At 34.6% G+C, this 26,416-nt stretch overlaps 1 protein-coding gene and 1 non-coding gene across 4 annotated transcripts in view; both read right to left on the minus strand.

The window, feature by feature from the left end:
• Positions 1–2,015: 2,015 nt before the first annotated feature.
• Positions 2,016–26,416, minus strand: part of STAM (signal transducing adaptor molecule) — a 79,550-nt gene continuing 55,149 nt past the window's right edge. For all 3 annotated transcript variants that reach the window (XM_041767083.1, XM_041767081.1, XM_041767082.1), the window contains 8 exons: positions 26,108–26,300; positions 24,373–24,467; positions 20,100–20,188; positions 18,272–18,359; positions 18,001–18,055; positions 17,290–17,443; positions 15,073–15,248; positions 2,016–3,339 (listed from right to left, as the gene is read on the minus strand). In XM_041767083.1, the coding sequence (XP_041623017.1) occupies positions 3,108–3,339; positions 15,073–15,248; positions 17,290–17,443; positions 18,001–18,055; positions 18,272–18,359; positions 20,100–20,188; positions 24,373–24,467; positions 26,108–26,300 (1,082 nt within the window). In that variant the 3' untranslated portion in view covers positions 2,016–3,107. The remainder of the gene's footprint in view (positions 3,340–15,072; positions 15,249–17,289; positions 17,444–18,000; positions 18,056–18,271; positions 18,360–20,099; positions 20,189–24,372; positions 24,468–26,107; positions 26,301–26,416) is intronic.
• Positions 24,109–24,212, minus strand: LOC121498329. The gene has a single exon (XR_005989715.1). It is a non-coding gene; the product is annotated as a U6 spliceosomal RNA (small nuclear RNA).

Below are 26,416 nucleotides of genomic sequence, written 5' to 3' on the forward strand. Positions count from 1 at the left end.
AAATAATCTAGATACTTCACAAGAATACTTAATAAAAGATAACTGAACAGAAGGCCTTCAGAAAATATTTAGCTAAGTTTCTTCTATGTATTTTATTTTGAGGGGTAGAGGAAGTTAACTGATAAAAAATAAAAGAAAGGAAAATGATGTAAGAATGAAAGCTTGAAACTACAGTTTTGTTCTTAAATATTTAAAAAGTGATATAAGTGATATAACAGAAAGCTCTGTTAGTATAATTGCTAATAAAATAATAAACCAGGGAAACAGATCAGAAAAAGAAAACAGTGATTTTAAAGTATTAACCAGATGAGGGTCTGACTAGTAATACCAAAGGACTTCATTTTAGAAAATAACCGTTTTTATAGCTGCATAGTTTGTCATACAGGAAATTAATATGTCTTACATAAACCTGAAGCTCTGGACTAAAGGTATTTCTGAGTTGACTTATACATGTCATATATACATGAAAATTGTACCCAAAAAAAATGTTAGTGGTCTTAATTATTAAGCATTTTAAATTCAAAAATTAAAAGGTATAGAAACAAAGTTCCAGAAGTTTTTAACATAGATGGGAATCTCTAAGCCCCTAAAATGGATCCTCACTGAGTAGGAGAGGGGAAGTAAAGAGAGGGATGATCTGAGAGCTGGAAAGAACTATAAAATCAAAGTAAGTACACACTACACATTAGTCCTAGCAGGTTTATGGCACTGACATATTGTCATATCCAAATGGCCATGGTTTGTCAGTTACTTATGCTAGATAGGAATTGGGTGAATTTTATATACATGGAAAAATTCATGTTTATGTATACACATTCAAATTCTATAAAGGACATAAACTGAGAAGTCAAATTTGCTTCACAGAAATCCACATTCTAGTTAATTCATTTATAAATAATTCATTCCTTAAAAAAAGTGAGGGGGCAGCTATATTTTAAAAAGACTTCTTGAAAGTATGACACATACACTGGTTTCAGAATATTCATTTGTACACGAATCATTTGTGCTCCTAACTGATCCCATTTCTATCTTTGCCATGTCATCTGAATGAAGGAAAATCCAGGGGTTCCTTTCAACTAGAGTTTTTCTAACTGGTATTTTTAAACCAAATAAATGCAAAGCATAAACTATTATCAATTTTAAGTGCTCATCACTTAAACCTTCATAAGGCTAATAAAAGATAACAAAAATGTATATACATTGTAATATGGGCAGCTTTTTTTCATTTCACCATTTGTTGATTTTTACAGCTCAAAAGGATACTAGAGACTATGTAATTGATGATACAGCATGAAGGATATCAAGATAAATAATACATTTGCCATTGGTAAACAGAAATCTATCAAAAGACAGAGAAAAATACAATATGACTTAGGGAAACGTCTACCAGTTAAACTAGATAGTTAAACTGGTAGCTTCCATTTCAAATTGGAATGAAAAAGATTATAGTCTGATTTGCAATATATTAAAATTTTTTTAATGTAAAGTGTGAATTCCAGTTTTAAAATTATTTTTTGAGAGCAACATACTTTAAACTCAGGATAACACAACACTAGGTTGACACACTGAAGTTGAAGATGATGCTCTAAGTTTGAACCTCTGACTTTAGTCACCATTAAGATTACTTGCCACAGATGGAATCATCTGTCAGAAAGCAAAGGAACAAGCTACCTGATTACAAGGGTCTTAGAAAATACACATTAAATTTTCATTTTTTAGTGTGAAACATGTTAATTCATTTAATATAATGCTGACCTCAATTTTTTCTGTTGTTTAGTGTTAATTAACAGTATAGCACAAGTAGGGAAATGATAAATAAGATTAAAATGTCAGTGGAAAACATATTTCATGTAGGTCAAAAAGAAAGCCTATATTCAAAAATACTCCTGAATAGGAAGCCAAAATAATTCCACCAGAATTTTGAGAGGAGCCCCAAAAAGCCCAGTTTCAAAGATAAGAATAAATAAATATACAAACTATTAAGCAAAACCAGGAATATAGAATACTTTGAAACATCTGCTTACATCCATTTTAATGAACAATTAAAGGATACAATGTGTTAAAGACATATTGAAAAGACTAAGAGTGGGAAAAGACAGATGAATCAAATTTTGTTTATATCCTAAATAATTACAAGAGACTTTGAAAATGTAGTGTAATTCATCTTTTCTTTCCAGTTTAAAAATTTCTATCCATTGCCTCTATCTTTGGTGTCACTGCCACCAATAAACACAGTATACAGCTTAGAAATCTAATTACTATCTTCAACTAGGAAAAAGTAAATCAATATTACTCCTTTAAAAATGAGATATAAAGAATGTGATCCTACTTAATTTTGTCTCATGGTCCCACAATATTCTGAAATATCATGCCAAAATGTAAAAGTTTAAAAGGGAACGTCATCATTTGCTATAATTAAACCAAAAATTTAGCTACTGTACGCTGGTGTGATGACAGCTAGTAGTATGCAGAGGCTACAGAAAGACATAAAATACATATGTTTAGCTCACAATTCGTCAAAGGAAGGTTCACTTTAATGTGAAACTGAAGCATGGACAACATAATGCCTTCACGTAAATATGCTACAGCTTTGTTCTCTTGCAGTTTAAAGGGATGGTGTAATTATCTTAAATTTACACAAAACATTATGAAACATGGTAGTTGTTCATGATTAAAATAAAATAGCAATGTAAATTAATTTAACAGTGTTAAATATATTCACATGATCACCATTGTGATTCAAAATGGCCACTAATGGAGTTACACAGCAATATATGTACATAACATTTGCCACAACAGTTTTTGTTAAGTTTGACTTTTTGCAGACCAGGTAATTTCATGAGACAAATAATCTTGTATCATTCTTTCATATTATGAAAGGAATTAAATGTTGTAAGTAGTTTCATTCCTCTAGGGGAGGGGGAAGGAAGAACCTCTAAAAAGTCAGTGCAAATTGAAGAGAGTTCTACCTTCTTGAATATTTGAACTTGTAGACCAAGATAAGATTCCTATAAGCTGAGGATAAACAAACCTTAAGATATTAAAGAATCTCGTAACATTGTCAGCGGCATTTAGCGGGTATTTGCCACACAGAGGAATCCCAAGTCCTATAGCAGAGCCTTCTGAGAATATTGTTGCTGTGGCTGAGGTGGCTGTTGACTGCCTCCTGGCTGAGGCAGTGTTGATGATGTTAAATTATAGTTTGGCACCTGGGACATATTAGTTCCTGCATTCTGGTATATAGTGACATCCGCAGTAGCAGCAGCAGCAGCAGGAGGAGGACTATATACTGAAGCCTGGGTGGGATATGTATTTCCTTGAACGGAACTGACCATTGTGCTGTAGAGGGGGGGAAAAACACTCGATTAGATCAATACTGACTTATATAGCCATTTAGAGATAATCAGGAAAGCCATTCATTAAACATTCATTCATTCAGTCCAGACCATAAATATTTATTAAATACCTATAAGAGCCAAACCCAAACATCGCTAATTTAGGCACTGGGAGATCATAAAGAAAGAAGTGAAAAGAGTCCTTATTGTCAGGGAGCTGAAATTCCAGTAGGAGAAAAAAGATAAATTTATAATAGGTCAAGTTGTCATAAGTGATATGAAGAAAAGGAAATCACACCAGAAGCATATGGGACAAGAGATTCTAGTTCATGAGCAGTGGTAAGGGAAGGCCTCTCAGATAAGACAACATTTAAAAGACAGCTGAAAATCATGAGAGAAGGAGTCATATTGATTATCAGGGGAAAGAGGTCAGTGTATCAAGCAAAGGGAACATTAAATACAGAAGCCTTTGAGGGGAGAAAATGCCAGGCATGTTCAAGGAACAGAAGAGAGGCCATGATGGAAGCAAGAGCAAGCAAAGGGGAGGAGACCATAACATCAAGTGGCAGAAGGAGGAGGAGAGCCTTAGACTATGTAGTGCCTTGTAGACCATAACAAGGATTCGGGCTTATATCTGAGTGAGATGAAGATACTGAATAGCTAGTTTTGGACAGAAGACGGATATAATTTGACTTCGGTTTTAACAGACTCACTTTGGGCCAATGAGAGATACAAGGATACCTGAAAGGAGGCTACTGAAATTGTCCAGATGAGAGATGACAGGTAATTAGAGCCATGGTGGACATGGTAAAGAGGGGAGGAAAGGGTCAGATTCTGAAGGCAGTGCCATCAAAATTTGCTCATGGGAAGTAGTTAAGAGTGCCTGAAGTTTTAGAACGGAGTACCTTGGAGAGAAGCCATTCACTAAAAAGGAAGACTACACATAAGGACTACAGTAGATCTGGGGAGGGAAAATCAAAGTGCAGTCATAGACGCATTAAGTGAGAGACCTAGGAGATTCACAAAAGATAACATGCCTAGAGTCCAACTGAGAGGTCAGGACTAGAAATACGCATTAAGGAGTCAGCACACACCCAGTATTCAGAGTCATGGACCTAAATGAGATCCTTTGGGAGTGACTACAATCAGAGAAATAAGTGGTTCTTATTTAAACCCTAGACTAGAAATAAGATAAAGAGGCACCAGGCAAAAAGTCACAATTCACCCAATACTCTCTTACATATCGCTGCTCTGCCCTAGTTCTCCAGCTTGTCACCCATATGCAGTCATTAGTTAATCTCCTTTAGGATTTAGGATTAACTCTTTCCCCATCTCTTATCATTTTGTCCTGCAATTAGACAATCAATTGTTGTCTAATATACACAATCTGCCAGCTGCTTCTTTAAAAAAAAAAGAAAAAAAAAGATTTATTTATTCATGAGAGACACACAGAAACAGAAAGAGAGAGAGGCAGAGACATAGGCAGAGGGAGAAGCAGGCTCTTCGAAGGAGCTCGGGATCACAACCTGAGCCGAAGGCAGACACCCAACCGCTGAACCACCCAGATGTCCCAATCTGCCAGCTTCTTACCTAGCCCCTAAATATTCATCTATACTACTGCCATTTATAGCCCTTTAATAACAAGATTTCCCAGACAAGACCCAACCTCTTTAGCATATCTATATATAGATATATTCATTATCCTTGCCAGTAACTCCGAGTGTATCTCTCCTCTGTTCCACCACAAGACTTTAATCCTCTAGTAACAGTGCACTGTTTGGTAATGTCCAAAAACGTGCCATGTGTTTTCACAATTCCTCAGTTTATTCATTCCATGAGTACCAAGCCATTTCATACTACCAACTCTTTGCTAATGATAGAAAAATCTTTCTTTATTCCTCCAGGCTAAGAATAACATAGCTTGAACATATTTTCTTGTAAATCTTCCCTGAACCACGAGGTTCACCTACAAGTATCATGCTGCAAGTACCTCTATTTGTAATTTGTTATAATTACATATTTGTGTCTGCCTCTACCAACCATAACCAGTAAGCACTTTGAGGCTAAGAAATTCAATGGTCAGCTAATATTTGACCAGGGGGCCAAGACTACCCAATGAAAAAAAGATAGCCTCTTCCATAAATGATGCTGAGAGAACTGGATAACCATGTGCAGAAAAATTAAATTGGACATCGGTCTTATACCATTCACAAAAATGAACTTGAATTGGATTAAAGACTTATATTGAAGACCTGAAACTCCTAGAAGAAAACAGAGAAAAAGCTGTTTGACATTGGTCTTGGCAGCAATTTCCTGGATATAACAGCAAAAGCACAAGAAACAAAAATGATGTTAGCTTGATGTACTCAAACTAAAATGCAGTGCAAAAGACACAATCAACAAAATGAAAAGGCAACCGACAGAATGGGAGAAAATGTTTTTAAATCATATACCTAATAAGAAGTTAATACCCACTATATAAAGAACTCATATAACTCAACACCAAAAAGACTAACAACTTGATTAAAAAATGAGCAGGGGAAATGAATATATAGTTTCCCAAAGAAGACAGAAAATGAGCAGTAGGTACATGAAAAGTGTTCAGTATCATTCATCATCAGGGAAATGGAAATGAAAACCATAATGAGATATCACTTCACACCTGTTAAAGTAGCTATGGGAAAAAAGAATCCTTGAGCAGTGTTGCTGGGAATGTAAACTGGTGTAGCCGCTATAGAGAACAGCATGAAGGTTCCCCCCAGAATTAAAAATAGAACTACCATATGATACAATAGTCCCATGTCTGGATATATATCCAAAGGAACGGAAATCAGGACCTCATAGAGATATATGCCCTTCCATTTTCACTGCAGCAATGACTCACAATAGCCAAGATATGAAAACAACCTAAATGCTTACCATTGCATGAATTAAGATGTGGGGTGTACACACACACACACACACACACACACACACACACACACAATATGAAACATTATCAGCCACAACAAAGAAAGTAATCCTGTCATTTGTTACAACTTGGATGAGACAGGAGAACATTATGCTAAGTGAAATAAGATACAGAAAGACAAATACCATATAATCTCACTTAAATGGTTACCAGGGCATGGGGGTTGCAGAAAATGGGGAAATACTGAACAAAGGGTACACATCTTCATTTATAAGATGACCACGTTTGGGGACCTAATATAAAGCATGGTAGTTCTAGCTGATAATATTGTAACACATACATGAATGAATGCTGCTAAGGATTAATCTTAAATGTTCTCATCACACACACACACACAAACACACACACACACACACACACACACACTACACACACACATAAATTGTAACTAAAGGAGGGGATGAAGGTGGTAGCAAATACTATGGTGGAGTGGTAATCATTTTATAATATATAAATATACCAAATCAATAAACTGTATACCTCAAACTTACACAATTTTTTTTTAATGTCAGTTGTATCTCAATAAAACTGGAAAACACTCTTAAGTCATAATGGCACAGATGAAATGTTCAGTAAACATCTGTTTAACAGAAATAAATTGAAATAAGAAACCAGTACATAGCTCTGCTCATCTTAATACTATCACTGTCATCACTGCTACAGGCAGGTTTAGGAAACTGCATCTAGTACCACTTTACTAAATTATAAGATTGTCCCAGGGTGACAGAACTCTGGACAAGTAATAACCCTAAAACCAAAATTATATGTAAATGATTAAGAAATGGCCATCTAGGTATGAACTGAGGGACACTTAAAAGCCTGCCTACCAAAAACAGAAATAAAAATTATTCTTCATTGACTGTCATCTGTAATTAAAAAGCTTAAGTCAAATATGTAGTACTCCTCTATCAAGCATACTTCCAAACTCAATTCTTGCTCCTCTCAATTTTGTTATCCTACATTTACTTTGTTATCAATTTTCTCATTTAAACACGTAACACTGATTTTTATGTATTTATAAATACATGTTATATATGTATTTGTGTATGCATATATATCTTTTTAAAACTATATAATATAAATAGTAAAATATAAATATGAATAATACATATGTATATTTAAAAACTTCCTCAAAGCCTTTGTGAAGCCTCTGCAAGGAATTTAAAAAATATATCTCGTTGGCTTAATAGAGCACTTGAAATTCCCATCAATATTTGAACATTTATCAAATACCCACTGAGTTTCCAGCAGGTATAAAACTCTGTGCTATACAGCATGCACACAAAGGTTAAAGAGATCTAGCACTAGCTCTCAATATATAATAGATCAGGGGGGATATAAACAAGTAAAAAAGTGACAAGACAGTAGGAGGTATGCTGGGGTCCTGTGACAGCAACAAAAAAGGAACAGTGTTGGGAGAGGCAGGAAGGCGAAACAGATGCTCTAGTAAAGATGAAGGTCAACTAAGAATAAGAATAGGAATCTGCCAGGTAAAGAGGGGTAAATATTTCAAGGAAATACTCTACAAAAGGCACCTACTGAAATATAAATGTGTTTCTTAAGAGAGGATATTGATAGCTACAGTGTATCAGTGGAACCAGGGCCCGGAATACAGAGCAGGACCCTACACCAGTATTTCACATCTTCACTGCAGAAGCAGAGAGAGCAACCCACATCAAAAAAGCAAGAGGATGCTTCAGCGCTATAGCATAACACAGTTTAAGCACCTGCCGATAAATTATCTCTATGGTCCTGACCTAAGAATGGTTTCCAAGCAAGCTCTAGGAACAAGGATGCTACAGCAGTATGTAACACAGTAACAATAGACTAGCTGGGAAAGAGGTAGCATTTCTAGCTAATAATAAAGTATCTATGCACATTCTCAACAATGCCTACCTGCTTTGTATCTAGTTTTTAAAAAGCATGTTATTTCCCACCAATCTTATTTTCCATGTAAGTGTATTCGTTTTCATCAAATTTCAACTTAAAATTTTAAAAAGTCCTAGAAGAGAAAAAGCAATTATACCTAACTTTTTATCCCTATGCTATACAACCCAGTAGAAAATGGCCTGTTTTTTGGTGCCTATAATAGGCTTCACTACCCTTCTTCTTAATGTCACTTAGGAATATTAGATGTGACCACAAAATGATGTGTGAAAATCCCCGAGAATCCCCAGTGTGACTTTTCTGAAAATGAATAATACAACAATGATGGCAATGTGTTGGCATTTCTGGACAACTTCAACACTGATGGATAGGTTTATACAAATTGTGCCTATGTACACAGGCATAGGCCTGTGAACATACAAAATACTTCTGTTGTGAGTCAGAATATCATGACGTCTAGAATGACACACTGCTGACTTCCTAATGTCTATCTTTTCTTCACTTCAAAAGAAAGACTTTGGTTTAGGGCCCTACTGAAGCAGAAGAAACACTTCTATAATTAGACATTTTATCATATATAATCATTTAACTATGTTCTAGGAGGCATTATAAGAGCCAAAATATGGGTCTGTCATGTCATACTCAGCTACCTGACGCATGAACTATACAGGCATACGGCTTCTTGTACCTCCTTTCAAAGGTTTATCTTGCTGTAATATACTAAATTCTGACACAGGGCAAAAAGAAGGAAATGTCTGTCTTACAAGCCATCCCAGAACTATAAATTCTAAAACAATAATGATAAAAACATTGAGATTTTATATGAAGTTTGTGGAGGATAAATTATAGTTATCTAATTTAAGTTTCATTAAAGTCCTTGAAATAGCATCATATACTCAAACAAAAACAGATTAAGGGTTGGGCTCAAGATGGCCCTAAAGTCACTCCATTTCATGAATGTAACAAATACACAACTACATATGAAACAATTTACTCTAAAAAAGATCAGAAAACTGGAAAAACAGAACCTGTGCAACAAAGGACAAAAACCACTGAGACAGGCAGGAGAGGCAGACCATGTGGTCAAAAAAAACCCCATCCCAGGCACTTTGATCTACAATTGAGAGATCTCAAATATATACATTTTCCCTGAGGAGAAATTAACCTTTAGATCCTGCATGAGGGGAGTCCCCAAAATGTTGGGCTTTGAAAACCTAAGGCACTTCTATCTAGGAAAAACACAGACTATAGGGCACAAAGAACTTGTTCTTAAAGGGCTAGCCATGCAGACTCACTCAAAATCCAGCACTACAATACCAATTTGAAAAGTGCCTAGACCATATGTAAACAAGAACCACTTACTAATCTTGAAGTGCCTGCCAGAGAAGCAGGAAACTGCTGGGACTTTCTTCAGGAACACAGATACTGGTATGAGCCATATTAATGACCTCACTGTACCTTGCCAATGTCTGTGTTAGCAAGTACCATGTTGAACTATCCTTTTAACCTGCTAGAGCCAGTAGTCATGTCCAGTGGAGAACTCTGCCCACAACCACAGCACAACCATGAGGAACCGTCATGCCAGGACAACAGCCCCACCTACCACCCTGACACAGCACATCTGTGAGGCACAGCCCAATCAGGCACCAGCCCCACCCACCTCCACACCCCAGACTGGGCCCTGACACAGCAGAGAAGCATGTACAATCTACATAGGGGACATCCTATGAGCATCTAGCTCTGCTCAGACGGGATTATGCTTCTGTGTTCTATATGCTATTTACTATACAAGGTCACTCCTTCAAGATTGACACAGGTAGTTAATTTACCTAATACAAAGAAATAAACAGAGTTAGGCCAAAAGAAGAAACAGAGGAATATGTTCCAATGAAAGAACATGGAAAAATACCAGAAAAAGACATTAATGAAAGAGCAATAAGCAATCTGACAGAATTAAAGTAATGGTCATAAAGAAGTTCATCACACCCAGAAGAAGGGGTGAACAGTGATATCTTCAACAGAGAGATAGAAAATATAAGAAAGTACCCAACAAAAGTTACAGAAATGAAAAATACAATAACTGAACTGAAAAATAAACTGGAGAGGTACAACAGCAGGCTGGGTGAATCCAAAATTGGAATACAAAATAATGAGAATTCATCCAGAAGGAATAGAAAAAAAGAATGAAAAGAAAACCTTTAGTAAAATACCAAGAATAGCATTCTCATTATGGGGTCCCATAAAGAGGAGACAGAAAGAAAATAACAAAAAGCTTATTTGAAGAAAGAATAGCTGAAAATTTCCCTAATCTGGAGAATGAAATGAACACACAGGTCCAAGAAGCTTAAGAGAGTTCCCAAGAATATGAACCTAAATGATCTACACCAGGACATGTTATAATTAAAATGGTGAAAGTGAAAGATAAAGAGAAAATCCTAAAAGCAACAAGAGAAAAAAAAGTTATTTCATACAAGAGAACCCCCCATAAGGCTATTAGCAGATTTTTCAGCAGAAACAGCAGAATACAGTATTCATAGTGCTAAGAGAAAAAACACTACAATCAAGAATTCTCTACCCAGCAAGATTATCATTCAGAATCGAAGGAGAGATGAAAAGTTTTCTAGATAAGCAAAAGCTAAAGAAATTCATCACCACTAAACTTGGTTTTACAAGAAATGTTAAAGAGATGACTTTAACCTGAAAAGAAATGGCACTAATAAGAAGAAAACATACAAAAGTAAAAATCTCATTGGAAAAAGTAAATATAGAGTAAAGGTAGAAAAAATCACTTATACAAGTAGGAAGATTAAAATACAAAAATAGGGGATGCCTGAGTGGCTCAGCAGTTGAGCGCCTGCCTTTTTTGACTCAGGGAGTGATCCTGGAATCCTGGGATCAAGTCCCACATCGGGCTCCTTGCATGTAGCCTGCTCCTCCTCTGCCTCTGTCTCTGCCTCTCTGTGTCTCTCATGAATAAATAAAATCTTTAAAAAAAAATACAAAAATAGTAAAATTAACTATAACCGCAATAATTAGATAAACTCAAATCTTAGCTAGATGAACCAAGAGAAAGAGAATGATCTAATAAACAAAATCAGAAAAGAGTTTTGACTAACACCACAAAAATACAAAGGATAAGCAGCAACTACTACAAACATATGTCAACAAACTGGAAAATCTAGAAAAAAATGGAAGTTACTTGAAACAATCTTCTACAAGTGAATCACAGAAAAATAGAAAATCGGAGTAGACCGATTAATAGTAGTAAGATGGAATCAGCAATAAAAAAACCTCTCAACAAACAGAAGTCTAAGACCAAACAGCTTCACTGATGAATTCTAGCAAACATAAAGAAAATTTAATACCTATACTTCTCCAACTCTTCCAAAAAACTGAAAAGGAGAGAATACTTCCAAAAATCAATTTATGATGCCAGCCTTATCCCCCCCATACCAAAACCAGATAAGGAAACCAACCACACACACACACACACACACACACACACACACACACACAAATTACAAGCCTATCACTGATGAACACTGATGCAAAAATCCTCAGCAAAATATTAGCAAACCAAATTCATCAATATAGTAAAAGGATCATATACTATGATACCAAGTGGTATTTATTCCAGAAATGCAAGTATGTCTCAATAACCACAAATCAAACAACATGATATACTTTAACAAAACTAAGGATAAAAATCACGATCATTTCAGGGGCACCTGGGTGGCTCTATGGGTTAAGGCCCAACTCCTGATTTCGGCTAAGGTCATGATCTCAGGGTCTTGGATCCAGCCCCAGCATGAAGCCTGCTTAAGATTCTATCACTCCCTTTATGCCTCCCATCAACACCCCCTCCCTCACTCAAAAAAATTTTTTTTTAATTGTATCATTTTCATAGATGCAGAAAAGCATTTGATGAAATACAGTATCCATACAGAGGGACCATTACTCGACATAAGAAAAGACATAATGACACAGCCACAGTAACACTATACCCAAAGGAAAAGGCTGAAGAAAGCTTTTCTTCTAAGATCAGGAACAAGACAACGATGCCCACTCTAGCCACTTTTATTCAGCATACTATTGGAAGTCCTAGCCACAGCAATTAAGCCAAAAAATAAAAAGAAGGAAGGGAAAGGAAAGGAAAAGAAAAGAAAAGAAAAGAAAAGAAAAGAAAAGAAAAGAAAAGAAAAGAAAAGAAAAGAAAAGAAAAGAAAAGAAAAGAAAAGAAAAGAAAAGAAAGAAAAGAAAAGAAAAGAAAAGAAAAGAAAAGAAAAGAAAAGAAAAAAAGAAGAAAAGAAGAAAGAAAGGGAAAGGGAAAGGGAAAGGGAAAAGGAAAAGGAAAAGGAAAAGGAAAAGGGAAAGGAAAGGAAATGCATCCAAATGGGAAAGTAAGAAGTAAAACTATCATTTGCAGATGATGATAAGATACTATATGTAGATAAACCAAAAGACACCACCAAAAAATTGTTAGAATACATGAATCCAATGGTCAAAGATGCTTGAAGATTTTGTAAACACACAAAATCAATATACAGAATTGTGGCATTTCTTATACATTAATGACTTATTAGAAAGAGAAACTAAGAAAATAATCCTACTTATAAATACATCAAAAAGAATAAGTTACCTAGAAAAAAATTTAACCAAGAAGGTGAAAGACTTGTACAAAGAACTATAAGGCATGATGAAAGAAATTAAAGATGACACAAATAAATGGAAAAATATTCTGCGCTCACGTGTTAGGAGAATTAATATTGCTAAGTCTCCATACTATCCAAAGCCATCTATAGATTCATTACAATCTCTATTGAAATTCCAAGGGCATTTTTCACAGATCTAGAACAAACAGTTCTAAAATTTGTATGGAACCAAAAAAGATCCTGTATAGCCAAAGCAATCTTGAGAAACAACAACAAAGCTGGAGATATCGTGCTCCCTGATTTCAAACTATACTACAAAACTACAAAAACCAAAACAGTGCAGTATCAGTATAAAAAGAGACACAGAAATCAATGGGACAGAACTGAAAGCTCAGAATTACACCTATACATATGGACAATTAACTTACAACAAAAAAGCCAAGAACGTACACTGTAAAAAAGGATGCATCTTCAGTAAATGGTGTCAGCGATACCAGACAGCCAAATGCAAAAGAATGAAACTAGGCTACCAGCTTATACCATACACAAAAATTAATTCAAAACTGGGACGCTAGTGGCTCAGTGGTTGAGCATCTGCCTTTGGCTTGGGGCATGATCCTGGAGTCCGGGGATCCAATCCCGCATCAGGCTTCCTGGGTGGAGCCTGCTTCTCCCTCTGCCTATGTCTCTGCCTCTTTCTGTCTCTCATCAATCAATAAATAAAATCTTAAAAAAAAAAAAAAAGGATTAAAGACTTGAATATAAAACTTGATCACCATAAATTTCCTAGAAGTAAACACAGGAGTAATAAGCTCTTTGACATCAGTCTTAGCAATACCTCTGGGGATCTGACTCTAAAGGCAAGTGAAATAAAAGAAAAAAATAAATGAATGGGATTATAACAAAATAAAAAGCTTCTGCACAGAAGTAACTATCATTAAAATGAAAAGGTAAAAAAAAAAAAAAAGAAAAGAAAAGGTAACCTACTGAATGGGAGAAAGTTTTTGCAAATCATATATCTGATAGGGGATTAATATCCAAGATATATAAAGAATTCACATAACTCAACAAAGGAAGAGAAAATCCAATTTAAAAAGTGGGCAGATGATCTGAATAAACATTTTCCCAAAGAAGACATAAAAATGGCCAACAGACACAGGAAAAATATTCATTCCACAACAGTAATTATGGAAATGCAAATAAAAATCACAATGAGATATCCTCTTACACCAATTAAAATGGGTATTATCGAAAAGACAAGAAATAAGTATTGATAAGGCAGTACAAAAAAGGGAACCCTCATACACTGTGGTGGGGATGTAAAGTGGTGTAGCCAACAGTATGGAGATTCCCTAAAAAATTAAAAATAGAATGACTATATGATTCAGCTGTTCCCCTTCTGGGTATTATCTGAGGAATACAAAAATATTGATTCGAAAAGATATATCCAACCTTGTGCTCACTGTAAGTTTATTTACAAGAACCAAGAAATGGAAATAATCAAAATGTCCACTGACAAATTAATCGATAAAGATGTGTGGCATATGCCTTTGTGTGTGTATACAGTACTGTATGTAGTATACATATACTACTCAGGAGTAAAGAAGTCTTGCCATTTGAGACGTTAAAAGTGAAAGAAGTCATATAGAGAAAGACAAATAGTGTATGATTTCACTCAAATGTGGAATCTAAAAAAAAAAAAAAAAAACCACAACAGCCAAGCCAAGCCAAACCAAACCAAACCCACAAAGAAAACTGGATGTTACCAGAGAAAAAGAGGGCAAGGGGACGGGTGGAATGGGTGAAGGAGGTAAAATGAATGATGATGGATGTAACTAGACTTTTAGAAGCAATCACTTTATAGCATATACAGATAAAGAATTAAAATGTACATCTGAAACTTATGTAAGTTTATATGCCAATTTCACCTAGATAAAAAGAAAAATTATAAGAAATTTTAAAAATACAGAACCAAGACCTGAATATAGCAGTTCAGTGAGTAGTAAGACAGAAGACTAGCTTACTGGTCAGTAATGCAATACTGCAGAGGTTCATATAAAACCCACTCATCACCACAAACAGGGCTGACCATCTGGTATTAAGTGATGGCATCTATCCTAGGTTTTACTCATGCAGCTCTTATGGTTACAGGTGATTTGGGACATTTAAGAGTTATAATAGCAGTAACTCCAAACAAAAGTAAGATAATAGTAAAAAATCAAATTACTTAGGGTAAGAAGCCTGAGTCTGCTGACTGGAAAGGGCTGGGTTTACAGATGGTGGAACTGCTCCTTGGCTGAGAGAAGAGAGTTGCTCTGGGGGAAGACTGTAGCTCTGGAGATGGCTCATCTGTGCACTCCCTGCAACCAGGTAAGTACCACTTTGAGGAGGTCCTGGATATACCTAGAACAGTTCATGAAAAAAAAAATTTTTTTTTACATTTTCTAAGATTTTAATAGGTATGCCAATATTTCTTTGTATAGGCATTCAGTTACAAAGTGAACACAGTGAAATCTCTGAAATCTTTCTAAAAGTTACTTCTTTTGATAGGCATTTTAAAAATACTTTTCAGTGACGTGGGCTTCTGATTTTTGTTCTTAGGTAAACATGAGCTAAGCTCATGTTTATCTCATATAGAAGCACTGAAGGAACTTACCTTGAAACTTTATACTAATATCATTTCTCTTTCCATATTGATATTTTAAGTACTTCCCTAAAAGGAATCCCCAAAAAATGCTTAAGAAGTGTCTTTGAATTCACTGTTTCAAGTCAACAGACTTCATTTGCTTATAGGTATATGTATTTCCATTACAGTTTAGTAAACACAGAGCAAGCTAACTTTCAAAAGGAGGGGTCAACAAACATTTTTGCAAAAGTCCAGATAGTAAATACGTTAGGCTTTGTGGGCCTCTCTGAACTCTGACCATACAGAAAGCAGTCAGAAACAATGTATAAATGAATGAGAATGGCTACATTACAGTAAAGATTTATAAAAAAAAAAAAAAAAAAAAAAAAAAAGGGCTGGGAGGCTGCATTTAGTCTTTGGGCTATTGTTTGACCATTCATGCATCTATAAACTATACTTACTTTAATCAAAAGAGACTGACCTCTTAAGTGCCCAAAATCTTAAACTTAATGTTCTAATTCTCTGTTGTATTAATTAGATCCTTCCATTTCACATGTTTACAAGAACTCCCATTGTTTATATAGTGAGATTCTTACCAGCTGTTAAGATAGTAGTAACATAGTCACTAGGAGGTAAAATGATCTTAGCAGTTCTTTTAAGCCATAAGAGACTCGCCTCACCATACATCAGAATACAGAAGGTCTTAATTATAAATGGAGCTATTCCAGCCTTCTCAAATGCATTATTTTTCTGTACTTTCCAAACGAAACATGCAAGAATTGTGTGTTGTTCTTTCCCTCAAACTGGAATCAAGAGCCACGAGTAGGTATCACCTATCCCCGTGTTGCTCAAGTCTGGCTGTTCAATTCCAGAATCTGACCCTTCATTTCAGGGGAAGTGGGCCATTTTAAGAAAAAATATGCATAAAGTTTATTTACTCAGTTACTCATACTCTGTATGAGTAAGTGGAGCACTTGGCTAATTATTCCCTATATAGTAAACTCTCTGAGTTTGTGGAAAAGGGGCTCTTGAAATAGTTGATTACAATGAATAAAGGGGAAAAGGGCTCTATTTTATATTCTATGCCTTCTCATGTAATGGAAGAGGAAAACTCAGATTAAAGCTTTTTATTATAAAACCTAAAATGTAAATACTCAGAAAAATTTAGTAATAGATATTTTACTCAGACCAAAAAATGTGGTTCTTAACCAGATAATTACATATGAAGTTTTAAAAATATATAGATGCTTGAACCTTATTCTTGAATATTCTGATTCAGTAGGTTTGGGGTGTGGCCAAGGAACCTGAAATTTTTTTTGGAAGTTTGATTAGTGATTCTGATGCATCTCCTTGAAGAAAAGCAATTTTTTTGGTTTTGCTTTTTTTTTTTTTTTTTTAGAAAAGCAATTTTTTAAAAGGAATATTTGGAATAGTGTATTATACACATGTATTTGTCAAGTAAAAAATTCTTTTAAACTTTATTCTAAGATTACTTTTAGAAAGTTTCACATCTTACAAAAACGCAGCTATTCCAAATAATCTCAAATATATTGAGAACTTAAAATGATATCTTAATAAACACCTGGGAGGCTCAATCAAGAAGTGTCCAACTCTTGATTTTTGGCTCAGGTCATGATCTCAGGGTCTAAGATCAAACCCTGCATCCAGCTCCACACTCAGCAAGTATGATACTGCTTGAGATTCTCTCCTTCCCTCTCTCTCTGCCCTGTCCCCCTGGTTCACATGCTCTAAAACAAAATCTTAAAATAAGATTATAAAATAAAATAAAATTACATACTTGAATTGTTAAAAGCTTACCTGAGAACCAGAAACACCAGATGACTGCATATAATACTGCTGATTCTGTAATTTTGCATACATCGAATACATTGGATCTTCATTCATTAACTTGGTATACAATGAAAGTGCTTCCATCACTTTAACATTAAGTTCTGAGAGTTCTGAATGTTTTCTGAAATATTACATAGCAATTTCAAACACACAATTTCAAACACAATTGTATTATTTAAATAATACACTGTTCTAAATAAGAAGACATAAAAATAGCAAAAATATTAAGTAGACATTACTAAAAATTTAACCTTATGGCAGAAAATACCCTGTATTTTAGCTCCAAGGCAACCAAAATTGTTTATGGTATTGTGCTGGGAGAACTTTAGCTTATTATACTTGACTTTATCTTGAAATAATTAGGTGTCCCTAGTAAATAACAGATGGGTAGGTCATTTGTGGGCTCTGGTAATGACATTTATAGCATTATAATGATTACAGTAAATTCCCAATTTTTTTTAAAAGACTAATATAATTAAGGTGAAATAAATGTTCACCTTAAAAAAATAGATACGTCTAATTCTAATCCCCATATCTATAGTGGAAAACAACTGAAGGAGAACTGATTCTTTTGGCATATCTTTAAAATAATAATAAAAAAGTATACCTATCCCCATATGCACTTAAAAAGAACTTCAGGAAAGATAAAAAATATAGATATAGCATGTGTTCTTTTACCTATCAATATCTTCCAGCTTTTCATCAATGAGAGGTCCCATCTGGTGACACATTGCTAAGACAACAAGATTTAAAGAAATATAAGAAAACATAGCAAAACGAAGCATCTCTCTCATGGATATTCATATAAGTGAGACTAGGTTATAGAGGAGTGAAAAATGCTAACTTTTTCTTATAATTCTTAATTTTATTTAAATATAAAGCCATTCTATAACAGAACACGAGATAGCCTCTAATTATTCTTTATGTGTAAGGCTAATGGCAAGTTTACCTTCAAGATGAAGTAACTCTGGAAGATCTGGTTGGTCATCACTGGGATCTGTACTTTGCAACATCTGTAGCAATTGGTCCATTTTGTCCTACAAGAGTATTTTTAAATAGTTAATAGGAGAAGCAATAAATCCTTAGGCAACACTAGGGTCTCACCTCATTAATTAATGATAGAGAATGTTTGTGATTCATATGGAGATTCCAATTTTGCCTTTATGTATTTAGTATCTGTGCATTCTCTTTCATACCATGTGAAGTCAGAGCCTTGAAAGTTCTTCCTACTTACTTTCAAAACTGCAGAGACTCTCTTAAATGAGAATAAAGAGCCATATTTAAACTTACAATGTGTGAGTTCTTCAATCTGTTATGTCATGCTTATGGATTTGTGTCATTTTGTTTTGGAGCAGCTGTAGTCTTGCCATGTTGACAGGTGTAACTTCTCTCTCAAAATGGCATTACTTGTGACTAACAACTCATTACTTTTCTACCATGGTGAATGCAGCAGCTGTTTTGGCGAGGCTATGGAAGGAGGAAGATTTGTGGTTTCTCTGTTTTCCCATGTGAGAAGGCTGGAAAAGCATCTCAAAGCAAGTACTCACATCTATTTCAGAATCTTTCCTTGTAAAAACCAAAGGAACTAATGAAGCCATCATTACATAAATATATCTATCTATTACACAAGTATATATATACTCATATGTAAGTTTTTAAAAATCAAAATACTGATCTCATGTACCAAAAAATAATACTATAATAATTACTAAGTTTTATCCATGCATGGTTTTTACATGGCTATGTTACTAAACATAGGTACATTAGGTAAATGATGTAAGACTACCAATTCTAAGCAGTCATTTAAATCAAAACAAAACCTATGTTTCTGCAAAGAACAGCTTGAGAGATAAATGGTCACTGGACAGTGAAAGCAACGTAAGTATATAAAAAACTCTTCTAAAGTCAAAAGAATTTTGTATCTTGAAATGGATACTATTTTTCAATGTAAAAGATTCACAATTTTCATTTTAAAAGGCCTTAAAGAGGGTGATGTCAGAAGTTTGCCTACAGAAAAAAAAAGGGGGGAGGGAGTGGGAGTAACATGAGAATCAATTAATGTGGATAATTTTTGTTTTCTTTTTTCACAGAATATTACACCCTATTTGAAATGATCTAATATCCGAGAAATGAGATTTCTATTCAGACAACTAGGCTGACTACTGTACACATATCCTCTTATGTAATACAACTGGCCAAACATAATACTCCCCCAATCAGTCAGATTCCCTGGCTCTCAGCACAGTCTTCTACAGCCTCTCTAAAAGAACACAATTCAGACTTTCTGTTTATGGCTCCTCCCAAAGAAGCCTGAAAATCTATAAAATCCTTTCAAATATCTTAAAGGGGACATGTCATTTTTCATCATAAGTTTAAAATGTTACAAAGGATGTACTTTCCAGAGCATTAAATACTGATCTTCACAAATAAAAGCCACATATTCTGTTAAATATATTCTATCCAAAAAAAATTTCACAACAGTTGTGTTAGCAATAAAAAAAAATTAAAAAACAAAAAACTGCAAACAACCTAAGTTCCAATAGTAAAAGAATTAATCATATAAACTCATTCTATGAATACTAAGCAGGAATTTTAAATATTGAGGTACAGAATGGGACTAGAGAAGACAGTTTCATGGATAATCTTTGCTTTGTCTATATTGCTTGAGTTTCAGAACATAAAATACAAGCATTAATCAAGTAATCAAATTTTTTAAAGAAGACTAACAGGTACTTCAATACCAAGTAAGAACCACTCTCATGGAAGAAATCACTTACTTCATCAATAAAGGCTTGCTCCGGTTCTGGCTCTATTGTTTCTACTTGAACATCATCACTAAATTGTACCGTCTTCTTCTCTGTTTTGACTGCAAAACATGTAATATTTATCTTTTCCTTATAATAAACTTAAAATTCTATCCTAAAGTACTTTAAATTGCATGAGAGAATTTGGATTTTTCTTATACTCCCTTCAATTTGGGAGACTCAATTTAAGGAATCATTAAACTACAGATTTAGGCAATAATAAGAGAACATTATTTTATGGAATTCTATGAAGATTTCTTAATTTTCTCTTCTAAAGATTTTACATTTTCCATAATAGATACTTCATTAAAAATAAGAGATGTGTTTCTGAAACAAAGATTAATCACCTACTACATGAGTTTAGTAAATCGGTGGACCAAAAGCAAAGTTTTACAAGTCATAAATTAACTCTGCAAATTAAAATAAGTCCTCTTTTAAATTTCCAGTCCTTTCAAAGAAAAAAATCTCATTTGAAAGACCATGCTATTTCAATGTAGTGAACTAAAGTCAGCTATACATTCTATGGCAAGCCACTCAGACTTTTGTAAAAGAACGACATCCAGGTCAGCGAAGAACTTTATAAGTGACATTGGTAGTGATCTGAATTTTCCACTAAATTGGCCTGCATTTTTTAGTTACATTATTCTTTGAAATAAAAATGGGATTATGAAGGGATCTGCAAACCACTGGCCAGAAGCACATATTTCTCTTGCTTAACAAAGCAATCTTTTAAAACTATTCAATATATCATTAACTAGTAAATATAAAGCTATGATTAATAGAGCAATTAACTTTCTCCCCCAAAATATTGAGAGGCCCATACAGCTTTAAAGGAAAGAAATTCTTTTCTGCATTTTTCATCCTTGTACCAATGTGGTTAATCAGTATTAATAAAAATATTAGAAATCAAGATGAGAAGGGGTTTGGGAACAGAGCAGAATTAAGAAAGAAAAGGAAATATATTAATTAAATTTTTACATGTGCATAATAGAATATTACATTTCCCCCCAAATGAATCTCTTATACCATCTTTTATTTTTAAGATTTCATTTATTTATTCATGAGAGACACACAGAGAAAGGCAGAGACATAGGCAGAGGGAAAAGCAGGCTCTCTGGGGGGAACCTGATGTGGGACTCGATCCCATAAAACTACAGGATCATGCCCTTAGCTGAAGGGAGATGCTCCACCACTGAGCCACCTGGGCGTCCCAATCTCTGATGCCATCTTATGAGATATGCCCATTTTAAAAATGCGGTTAACAGCAGCACTAGTAATATTAAAAACACTTGCAAAGGGAAAGCTGATGTATGACACAGCCTGGATTTAAATGCCAATCTATCTGGTGCTACCATCCCACATACTGGAATCTGGCTAATGATTTTTTTACTCTAAGAACAAGAACCCATACCACTTATGCATTCTGTGTTGTATGCTTCTGTATAAAATGCAGATAATTTAATTTCCATTCAAGTCACCATACAGTAAAATTCTATATACACACAAAAAGTTTCTGCTGATTTTATTTTCCCATGGGGGTAAAAGAGACATGTGCTAGAGATATTTCTGCTTTTTATAGCTATTAACAGGTAGAACTGGGAAAACACTGCATTGGCTGCTCGACATCTTATTAACAGCTGACCATGCACAAGTTGTCAGCACTTTTTCGCAAAGGGGCTAATACTATTACTATATATGCATGCGTGTGTGTGTGTGCATATGCATGTGTGTATGTATTATATAGGTACACAATATAAAGTCTTTTCACAGTATCTTCCTACACTTCTACAAGGAAAACAAGCTAAGCAGGGCAGGCACTTCTACTGAACATTAAGTAAAGTGGGCTTGTTTCCTCATAAAGAATAGTGCTATGAAGATCATGCTAATACTCATTTCCCAAGCCTAAGAACTACAATTCCATTACATAAGCTCTGCTGCTCCTGCTCTTCTTTTCAGTAGTCTAAAGTAAAACACAGGAAGAGCCAGAACACTCATTTTAAAGCTGCACTGATATATGTTGGGGGTGGGGGGGGAGATGAGTTGGCTATGATCCATAGGAGATCTTGGATGTCATCTTGAACAGAAGTCCAAGACAATTCTATCTTTCCCAATAGCTTATTGAGGACAAAATAAAAACAAAAAACCCAAACCTCAAAAAACAAAAAAATCACTACCATGAGCCCAGGTTAAAAAGTTGGCACACAATACATTGCCATTTAAAATGGGTTCTACAATATTTTCTGAGCTCTAACAAAAAAGAGCTCCATTACTAGAATGGGGATCAAGAATCTGTCTCTCTCATAAATCTGTCATAAAATGACATGAGACAACTTGGCAATAATTATGAGACAACATCATTTCATCAAAGATGAAAGTAATGTCTGATTTATTGTTAAAGCCTTCTCTTCAAAGTGAAGTGTTCCTAAATTTTTTCAAGAAAAGTATCTCTTTTATATATACATATATATATACACATACACATGTATGTAAATATACACACACACACATCTATGTATCACTTTTGTACAGATATTTATATAGTCTGTATCCTGGGTAAGACTGAGTACTATGGGGACGCCTGAGTGGCTCAGCAGTTGAACATCTGCCTTTAGTTCAGGGTGTGATCCTGGAATCCCAGGATTGAGTGCCCGTGGGGAGCCCACTTCTTCCTCTGCCTGTATCTCTGCCTCTCTGTGTTTCTCATAAATAAATGAATAAAATCTTAAAAAAAAAAAAGAGTACAACATGCTGTTGGATATGAAAATATGACTAAGACAAAAATCCTTTCTTAAAATTCTTGTAAACTAAAAAAGACCTAAACATCCTACAGCTTATAACTGTCTCTAATCCCTTCTTCTGGCACTAGAAAATTAGATGAGGTGAGATATTTTGCCAGGTAACTACAGCTTACCAACTTACACATAAAAACTCTTAAAATTCTAAATCTTTCAGTCACTAAAAGAAATCTTTCTACACTAGAACATATTTCTGTTTCCTTAAAATAGAGGGAGATTATGACTTAATCTTGATGACCCTCACTCATCATTATGATGATCAGTGAAGTATATAGTATTATGTAAAAATATAGTGAACTGTCTACCAACATTTTGGTAGATTATCAGTAGTTACATCTCCTGCAACTATTGTGCCTGCCAATAACATCACTTTTCCTCCTATGCATCACTTCCTAGTTTATTTCCCCTAGTAGCCCAGGTTTGGAAACCAAACAAAAAAGTACTTACATGATTAGTTATGGCTCCTTCTGACTATCTGACACGGAGGCTTAGGAAAGCCATTATATTGCTTACAGGCTACTGCTTCTGTTTGGAGCCAGACACTAAAGAAACGGCCTTAATCTTAGAACAGCAAGAATTCTCTAGGAGATTACACTGCACTAGTCATACTTTATCAACTGAAAATGAAAATACATAATGCAAAAATTTCATAACACTTCTTAATCTGCAGTTTTATAATGGCACATATCTAGTTTTTCTAAAGAAAAGTCCACAGTCAAAAAAAAAACAAAACAAAACACACACACAAAAAAAGTCCACAGTCTGCCCAATTATCTGATTAAGGACAATCTTAGTAGACAATTTCAATTTGTAGATAATTAGATGATTTCTGGTAAATAACCTACTGACTAGTACGCTGCACTTTTTTTTTTTTTTTTAATTTTTATTTAGAGACGTCTGATTGGCCTAGAGGTTAAGCACCTGCCTTTGGCTCCCGGCGTGATCCCAGGGTACTGGGATCAAGTCCCACACCGGGCTTCCTTCAGGGAGCCTGCTTCTCCCTCTCTCTATGTCTCTGCCTCTCTCTTCTCTCATGAATAAATAAAACCTTTACCAAAAAAATTTTTTTGAATTCCTGTTAGTAAATTAAAAAAATAAATAAAAATAAATAAATTCCTGTTAGTTAATATACAGTGCAATACTGGTTTCAGGAGTAGAATTTAATGATTTATCACTACATACAATACGAAAATATGGAATGCTTCACAAATCTGTGTGTCATCCTTGCACAAGGGCCATTGTAATTTCCGTATCGCTCTAATTTTAGTATACGTATTGCAGAAGCAAGCACACAAGATGCATTCTTTATAAACACTGGGCAGGCACTATCACCTGAGAGTCCTAGCTCAGCTTGTAACTTTCCATAACTTTGCATAAAGTTGAATTTACTCAACTTTCATTTAGAAGACAACTGTGGATTATCATCCACTTACAGACTAGAAAATACTTACTCATTTCTGGTTCAGCAGTAAGATCAGCAGTCACAAAATTAGAAGGAAATAACCCCATACCTTGATGGGTTTCACCTTTCCACCAGTTGGGATCACTAATGAGGAACAAAAAAGAATATCTGATTATAATAAAGATTTTTATCTCTATAAATGTCTACCTTTTACAGTGTTTAACTTGCCTTATTACTGGATTTGAATCCCCCAAAAATCTAATGAGGGAAGAAATGAATGTACCATTATTACAAATAGAAGATGAAACCTCAAAGATGTTAAAGAAGTGTTTAAACACACAGCTCTTATCTTTTGGAAGGCTGGTAAATGCTTTGAGGATTTAATACAAGATTGTGAACTTTCTCCCCAAAAGAGAGATCTCTATATTTGTCTTCAGGTAGTTCATGAGTTCCACTGTAAGATTCTTTTGTAATAAGGTAATGATAGGCTCTTAATTCAGATCTATTCTTAAATTAGTGCTCTCTGTTGTATATACTCACACATTCCCATCCCCACAAGAAACAACACGACAGATGACATTGTTTATAATAAAACGTTCACAATGAACACTCTCAGATACATCCCATGGTTCACCATTGCACCCTTTGAGCCTAGTATAAGGAAAGCTAGCAAGCTCTCAATGAACATTTTTGAACGAATCAATCAAGGTTTTGTGCAATTTCCAGCTAAGCAGCTCAAACTTCATTTTCTTTTACTCAATAAAACAACAGAAGTATGATACTATAGGAATAACCTAAATTTTTTACAATTTATTTTTTATAACCACTTGCAAATGTTAGTACTTCATTATCAGTAAAAATCATCAGTAACAATTTTTGAGTGAACATAAATAAAACTAGAGTCAAAAGCCAGATGTTCTCATCAGAAACACAGAGTTGCTGAAGGGGAGAGGCGTAGGGGGATAACTGGGTGATGGACATTAAAGAGGGCATGTGATGTAATGAGTACTGGGTATTATATAAGGCTGGTGAATCAATCCTAGACCTCTACCTCTGAAACAAATAATACACTATACATTAACTGAATTTAAATTAAAAAACAGGGATGCCTTGGTGGCTCAGCAATTAAGCATCTGCCTTTGGCTTGGGAAGCGATCCTGGGGTCTCAGGATCGAGTCCTGCATCAGACTCCCTGCATGGAGCCTGCTTCTCCCTCTGCCTGTGTCTCTGCCTCTCTCTATGCAGAGAGAATAAATGTCTCTCATGAATAAATAAATAAAATCTTAAAACAAAATAAGAAAACCAATGTATTGAATCACCTCCCATAATAGTGTAAACGTATATAATGCCATGTAAAATGAATTTGTTCCACACAGATATACTATTATGCTATTTTTTGTGAATAAATAAGTTCAATATAGTATGTATTTATCACATATTACATAAATACAAATACATATGTGGTATATTATCTAAAATCTTAACCTTACTAATTTAATAATCTATATTATTAGATGGAACAAAAAATGAATAAACTAGATCTTCAAAAAAATAAAAACTATTTAAAGAAAAGATGAGAAAAAAAATTAAACTACAAAGTAAGAATCTAGGCAATATGACACAAGCAAAGCAACCAACTATCACACACAGGAAATATTTACATCAATATTTTTTCTTATTACCTTTGATAATGGCAATCAACAGGAATAATATGAAACACAGAAGTAATGTTATATATTTTCATATGAACATCAACTTAATATCAATTTGTTATTATCCATCACCTGTCATCAAGAACTGTAATAATTTCTCCAGCTTTAAAAGTAAGTTCATTATCTTCAGCAGCTTCAAAGTCATATATAGCACGAACTTTTCGACCTTCGTGTTGGTGGTTAGTTAAAAGATTAGATGTGCTTGGGTACAAAGTAGAAAGGGTGGTTGACTGTTGCCTTTGCTCCTTCAAGGATAACTCAATAGCTGGAAAATAATGAGTTAAAAAGACCCAAAATGTTAATATACCCAACGATCCAAAGAAGTACAAAAAGGTATCTGAAGGTAAAATATATTCTTTTAAATGTGGAGCTGGGAAGTAG

The sequence above is a fragment of the Vulpes lagopus genome, chromosome 8 (assembly GCF_018345385.1).
Source record: "Vulpes lagopus strain Blue_001 chromosome 8, ASM1834538v1, whole genome shotgun sequence".
Lineage (NCBI taxonomy): Eukaryota > Metazoa > Chordata > Mammalia > Carnivora > Canidae > Vulpes > Vulpes lagopus.